Source organism: Glycine soja, chromosome 15, assembly GCF_004193775.1.
Source record: "Glycine soja cultivar W05 chromosome 15, ASM419377v2, whole genome shotgun sequence".
Taxonomy (NCBI): Eukaryota; Viridiplantae; Streptophyta; class Magnoliopsida; order Fabales; family Fabaceae; genus Glycine; species Glycine soja.
Window position 1 is genome coordinate 8608108 of NC_041016.1, and position 7697 is coordinate 8615804.

A 7697-nucleotide genomic window follows, 5' to 3' on the forward strand; every position below is an offset into this window, starting at 1 on the left:
TTCCTATACTTATAATCCATTTTTAATTTTTATGTGTCTAATGTTGTTTTCAATTTTATTCTTGTCCGTTACCTTAATAACACAGTAAACTTGTAAGAAAAGCAATTTCCTCTCTGAGCTATTATCCAGCGCAGGAAACTTAATTAATAGAGAAATAAGACAATATAGCAAATTACATAAGTATAATAGAGTGGATCAGTATAGCGAATCAATTACTTACAAATTTACAACAATTATAGCAAATCACCTAATATAACAATTTCAATAAATCAATAAAATCCTAAGTTACAGGGCATGATTGGTGGCTTGTCTGACACTCCAGCTCCAGTTGATTGGGGTGAAGCCATGAAGTTGTCACATGAAACAACATACCTACCTAGAAGATGACAAAGTTTTTTTGTGTGTGTGGATAGAAGACAAAAGATTTGGTGAGAGAACATAAGCAACTTGAAGAATGGTAGAAACATAGTGATTTGAAGAAGATGAATTAGAGGCAACTTTTACATGTACAAAGTGAAAGTCGGGTTAGAAGTTTAGTTCGAGCATGAAAGATAGAAATCAAATAGTGGCAAGATAAGTGGTGCTAATATTGTAAAAAAAAAAAAAAAGTTTAGATGGTGAAGGAAGAATCACACCAAGTTTATGAGTACAAAGATATCTACTCAATCTTTTTAGAATTTTGTGCTTGCGTTTCCCTTGGAACGAACCAACCACTTCAATACTTGATAATTATGCTTCCCTTTTTAGAGTCCATTGTCCTTAATCTATTATGATATTCAAGTCTTGATTGATCTATTTGGGTCACTTGTAAATAATTTTTTTTTTCAGAATGTGTTTGTTACAAAACTAGTTGCTGGCATGTGTATGTTTTTAACCGTGGATCAAGTCAAACTGCAATTTTGACTAGCGGTTTTCGTGCCATGTAATTTTTTTTTAAGAGAAAGTAAGCTAATTGAGGACGTGGCTTGCAAGTCGAACCACATCAAATCGAACAGTAAATGTGCAATTACGAAGCGCAAAAAAAGTACATGAAGTTAAAATTGTAACTTCAAGGAATGACATGACTAATGCTCATAAAAAGCGCATGAAGTTTCAATAATGTATTGCAACTTCAGGCTAACTAATATGCAGAAAAAAAGTGCATGAAATAGCAAATGCTAGATGAAACTTCAATTTATGTGACTTGACTGTTGTGCAAATGATACAAAAAAAAGTATATGAAATAGTACATATGAATTGTGGTTGATTGTTTCTTGTTGGAGCAAAAACTAGCAGTGCGGTTATCATGATGACATTGTTATTCATAATAGTAGTTTTATTTATGACGCTTACGCGATGTGTTATTACGTCGTCAAAATTTTAATTTGACTTGGTCTATGGACGAAATAGACTCATGCCATGCCAGTAATTTATTTTGTTGTGAATCCATTTTTTTATATAAAAAAATTGTAAAACTGACCCAAATGGGTCAATCACTCATCCCATCCGTCATGAATAAACCCCAACACCTTTGCTGGGTAAGGGTTAAATCACAAAATGCCAAACAAAAAATGCAAAAATTGGACATAAACACAACCTTGACTCGTGGCCCAATTCAAGCTGATACGGTTCAATAATGCCATCTCCCTTATCGAAAATCTATATCAATAGTCCTAGTCCATGTTTCCTTTTATTACCATTTATTGATCAGAAAGAAGCTACAACCTATTTGTGTTCCATTACCAGCCTAACCTATTTTACAAATTGCTTTGCATAGATCAGGTTCAGGATCAAAAAGGGCTTTTTGTTATTTGATATTTATAAATTATAGTATAATAATATCAAAAAACAAAAACAGTCAAATTTAGTTATAATTCACTTCCTCGATGCGCTTAAAAAAAAGTAAGAATCCCTGTTGATTTTTTTTACAGTGACCGAATGCCTAATAAAAATAAAAGTTCTATATATTATCATCACACTACACACCCACCTATTAGAGACGTGGTTCCAGTTGAGCCGTAAACACATTGACATTATTAGTGAATTATAACTTCTAAAGTCATATTTGTTACCTAGTTTGAAGCATCTAAATCTGACACACCTTCCTTTTTTTATTCTTTTTATACGCATGGTTCTCTTCTTTAATATGCAGTTTGAACTTTGAAGCATCTAACATATCATAAATGCATCTTGCCAAACATAAGAGCTGAAAGAAAATAAGGAATCACAAAAGTCATATTCACACCATTCAACTAAGGAAGCATACATAGCCTAACAGCCACACTACCCCACATTCATCTGCTAAGCTATTCAATACATTGGGGGAGGGACTGTGAGGATATTAATATATACAACCACAATTTTAGGCACATTCTGATTGCAAAGGTATACAAACTATAAGCAGATAACGATTGAAAATATTCAGTATGGAAGCACAACTGTGCTTCCATGATGTAATATATTGTTTGGTATAACCAATTTTCTGAACCGAAAATAAACTACTAGAAAAGTGCGGTTGCTGCCCTGAGAGACATGAGAACATTCTCTATGCTGCCTCAGCAAATCCGACTCTCAACTTACCATAATCAAAGATGGTGTGATAGCGCCCCATGAAGACATCTCCAAGGATCCTGCATTTATGATGCATGTGCCATTAAGTGAGAATCATATCAAATGCATCACAATTAAAAGGTAAATGCCATAGTATGTGCCTCAAGCAAATTAAATTTTAATGTCATAGTTTGTACCATAGAGGACCACGAGGAGGAGGAACATCCAAAGCAGTAAAGCCACTAATGCATTGGGCTTCAGGACCTTCACCCACCTTCAGTATATACTGAAGAAACCAAATAGAAAATTGGATGAGGGAGACAAAATACATGGAAGACGGCGACCATTCATTCATAGAAATTGCACTACTGCCTACTGCTATTAAATATAATTGTCACTATAGTAGCAATTGAAAGTTGAAAGTGCTTCTCTGTCTTAGTTCATCCTGCTCCATCTTCTATTTTATTCTAATTTTAGTTAAAACCAATTTGTAAAGTAAGCAATATAAAATATTATTCAACCAACAAAGTATACTGGATTAGTTCGACCCCCTTGAAACTATATTTGTATTTTAGTGGAATATATGGAAAACAATGCTTTGATGGGATTCAAAGGATAAGGTTGTCTTGGTTTAATTTAAACTCTTTAAGATTTATCCAATAATTTCAGTAGTGATTGTTCAATGATAGACCTGCAGATTGTTACTGCAAATTGAGGACTTTGCAAAGCTCAATTTAGCTTCACAAACTAAGTTTATCTTCTAGTCCGTACTTGTTATTCCTGTTTTTGCTAGAGAATGGTTTTCTCTTTTCCCTCCAATTGAATTCCTTTTCCTCGTTATAAATTCGTTTTACACAAAATTAAATAGTCAGTGATCAGCCCTTCCAAAAGTAACTAAATAGGTTTGAAACTATACCTCCTCAGGGGAAAGGTCAAAAACTTTTCCACCAATAGTAAAGGAAACAATAGGCATTGAAGAGAGCTTTCCACAGTCAACGGATGATGGTCCCATTGGGTTAGGCAATTTTTCACAAAGCTGAAATGTCATCATCATAAGGCTAGAATCAAAATCAAAAGCAAAAACAGGATTTGAGTACTCAGGTAGTAAAATAAAGATTAACTCACCTCATTGGCATAGTCTATTATCCTATCTTCTGTCTGATTCTGCCTCAGCTGGTTCTGCATCCAAATAACAGCCATCTCACATGCAGAACAACCAGCATCCCGAATGCCACCAGATGATTTTTTTTCATTCTTATCCACCACACTCTCGATACCCATGCTAGAGGAAAAATTGAAACTCTTTAATAAAATGGCAATCAGAGAACATTAAATATGTTAAAGCGTCTAAGCTATGACAAAAGGCATAATATCTTCGGGCTTACCTAACACCATGAGTCCCATCAAAGGTACACAATCCAATTTGTGAGCAGATCTTTTTTGGCTTTGCCTACAGGATCAAGTGAAAACCATAATAAAACTCATTCTGAAAGATGACCAGATCACCTGACCATAGGCGAGAATCCCATCAACCAAGATATATATGACAAGAATGAATTAAAAGTGACACTTACTTCAGCCAAGAGCAATTCCAAGATTGTTTGTCCATATTGATTGACAACGGACCTGCATTCTTTGCTTACAACTCCAGCTGCTCCGATTGCTTGATTTATCATGGTAATTACAGTCTACAAAAACATAATCATGTATTTTGATCATATGGTCAGAAGCATTTGTTTGTACAATTTTTAGACCCCTTTCCCATTAGTTAAAAGCATGCTTTACAGACAATGAAATTCTAATTGGAAATGAAAATCTAAATAGCTGCCTACATTTACAAGCTACATTTACAAGCATTTATTCATACCGTTGGACCAGCTAACAAAGAAGTTCCAGAGTCTGCAATTGCTGAACAGTCATTAGTACAATATCCTGGATCACAAACTACTAAAGTCAGTACCGATGAAATAAAACCCTGAACCATTTATGGAAGTGCTATCAATATGATCATGCCATAGAAGAAACAAATAAATAGGTATTTCTGTTAATTTTGTCTTCTACACATACCAGTGGGTTTACCAGAAATAAGCACATCTCCCATGTCAAACTGCTCAGGAAAAAAAAAAGTGAACAAATTAGAGGACCATTGAAAACAAAACAGAAACACATGCAGTATAAGCTTTGTTGCATGCATCCAGGTATGCAGTGGCGGACCTACGTTGGCTCCAGAGGGTACACTTGCACCCCTCATTTTTTAAAATTCATTAAATTTGTAAATAAAATCTTATATTTTTATATTTTATTTCATCTATATTTATATAATTGAACTCACTAATTTTATTTTTTATAATTTATCCCCACTGATTTAGGGTCTTGATCCGCCACTACAAGTATGAGTGTCGATATTGCTACCAATTCAAGTATGGGAGAACAGCAAAATTTCTAAAATTAAATGCTATTTTATGATTAAGAAGCAATTACCTCGTGTATAGACTATATACTAAATTACTATAAATATAATATACTTTAGGATTCCCAAGTATGAGGGGATATATCATTTAGAAATATATATAAAAAAAACCAATAAAGTTTTAAAATTATTATACAATTTAAATTTTCATAATGTTGTTACAAGAAAGAAAAAATATGTAAAGACATCACAAGTGTTGAAAGAGGTGAAATATTAGTTTGTTTAATTTAGAAACAAACCAATAAAACTTGATGTTATGCATGAACTAACATGTATTTGAGTCATAAGTATAGGATACATAACCATGTATACCCAACTAATACCGATATATAGTTAATACCAGGTAGTCAACTATTTAAGGTTAATATACATCGTAGAGTACAAGTATGTTGATATGTTGATTCCAACCTGCCAATATCCTTTTCGTGTCACTGGTACATAAGTGTGTTTGCCCTTGTAGTGAGCAGGATCAGCACCACCAAAAACAAGCTCCCCACCATTCTCTTCTTCTGGTTTCCGATTTAGCCAAAATGAAAATACTGGATCCTTTACAAGACCTTGTTCAACCATAGTGTACCTGTGACAGGAAAGTGCCTCAAATTGACAGAGACAATAAAATAATAACAGAAATGCTAGCTAAAAGTTTAAATATGAGCAAATACCACACTGGAACAGCATATCCAACTGATATCTCTTGAAATCCAAGTCCTAGTATACCATCAAACTTAGCAGCCACAAATGTAACTCCAGGTTCTCTAGTTGCTTCAATAAATTCCTAATGGAGATCAAAACATACTTCACGTTAATTGATTAATCAACTTATTATGAAAGAAGCCAACTCAACTGACATGTTGGTGTGAAGGAAAAGAAAAATGAAATAGGGATTGACAATCATCATTACCTGGTCCTTTACAACTATGTCACCAACTTTGACATCGTCATTGCTAAAGAAACCAGAAATTGCTCCAGTACCATATTGAATTGCAGCAGAAGTACCTGAAAAACAGGAAGACAAACCCTCATTTATAAAAAGGACAACATCCTGGCATCAATTCTACAGATGCACAATGTCAAGTAACCCAAAGTAAAAAACAATGACTTTGTAAGTTATGAATTATGTTATGTAATCCAAATTACAAATATTTAAGAAACGAAGAATTTCTAACACTGCTATATAAATCTTGAGAATTAAAGATATTTCTTTGACATCAAGGAAGAGTTCAACCCAATGCTTTATTTATGTCCTAGTTGATCCTGATTCAACATTAAAATTATATTGGATTTTCCCCAATAACCGAATACTTTTGTCTGTGAATACTGCATATTTTATTCCATTCATAAATCTATTTTCTTCCCTATGAGTTCTAGTCTTCACATGTTAATCAAATAATTGCCACATCGCATTGTCGGTTTAAAAAGCTACAAAACCTCCATAAATTTTGAACAAGCTAGCAAAGTTAAAGCCTCAGAATCAGAAGACAAGAAAAGGAGACAAACCATTTTCCCTGTAGGTACTGGACTGGCTAGACCTGTACCTAGCGTGCATGAAACATGCAACCTGCACCAACATGCAAAAACACCATGAACAAGTTGCCAAAATGAGGAGGAAAAAAAGAACCTACACGCATTGATTAGACGGTTATGAATTGAAAAGCAATCTCACCGAGAAGTAACATTTGGATGATGGCACCCACAAATTAGAGCTACCGGTGTCAAAAATCACAGTGAACTTCTGAGGAGGGGTACCAATGGCTATTTCACCGTAATACTGAGCATCCAAGTAATTCTTCAGCGCAACAACATCGGTGTCCTCAGCGCCTCCAAGGATGTTCTGAAGGTGATGCTTTCTAATTGAAGACCGAAATTCCTTAAACCCCACAACGTCATCGGTGTCCAACTTCACCTTTTTAAGTCCAATCCTACGCAACCCATCGTTGGGTGCACAGAACACAAGAGGAAACAACAGGGTCCAGAGACAGAAACACAACACAACCACATTTGGCATGTTTCCCATGTTAATTTACCTGTTCATCCACAAGAAAAAAACGTTAAATAAATGTTCTAGTGTCAGAGCATGTTTCATAAAACCGCATTCATTGGTGCATGCAATGGAATAGTGGTGGGTAATTAATGGTTACAAAAAATGCATGCATTTTGAAAAAAGAGAGATAACAATGAGAGAACATTACCAAGCAAAGGAATTGGAAGTGAAATGAGAAGGAGAATGAGAATTTATAAAGGCTAAGAAGAGAAAGTGAGTATCTGGCTATGGCTGGCACTGTAGTGGGCCCAGCTTGGGTATTAAGCCTATTATCGTACATACTCATTGTGGGACCCGCATCTTTAACCGTTCATCAACCTGAGGAGGGGTGAATGGCAAGTGTGGGGTTTTTCTCGTGACGCTTTCGGATGTAGTAACTGAAACTGACTAGGTTTCGTTTCTTGCCTCAAAAGTTAATTATGGTTTCCGTAACACGCGACACAACACTTCCTCCTCAATTAATTAAATTAATCCCCTTCATTGGTTCCGATTTAGTTGTTTAATCAGTTTTTTTTTATAAAAGATTAACAAAGTATAATGATTTATTCAAATTATAATGATATACATAGGAAAAGAGGATTACCTCAAAAGTTATAAAATATATGTATATAATAATAAATTATTTAATTTTTTCTTTTTAAATAATTAATTTTGAAT

The 7697-nt window shown here is 34.4% G+C and overlaps 1 protein-coding gene across 1 annotated transcript; it reads right to left on the bottom strand.

Moving 5' to 3' along the window:
• Positions 1-2186: 2186 nt before the first annotated feature.
• On the bottom strand, positions 2187-7023 carry LOC114386494 (aspartic proteinase A1-like). Its single transcript, XM_028346512.1, has 13 exons — positions 6663-7023; positions 6497-6557; positions 5901-5995; positions 5662-5774; positions 5408-5576; positions 4597-4636; positions 4397-4461; positions 4104-4217; positions 3915-3979; positions 3655-3811; positions 3446-3565; positions 2727-2815; positions 2187-2609 (listed from the first exon to the last, which is right to left on the bottom strand). The coding sequence occupies exons 1-13, from the start codon at positions 7011-7013 to the stop codon at positions 2525-2527; spliced, it is 1524 nt and encodes a 507-aa protein (XP_028202313.1). The 5' UTR covers positions 7014-7023; the 3' UTR covers positions 2187-2524.
• Positions 7024-7697: the final 674 nt, after the last annotated feature.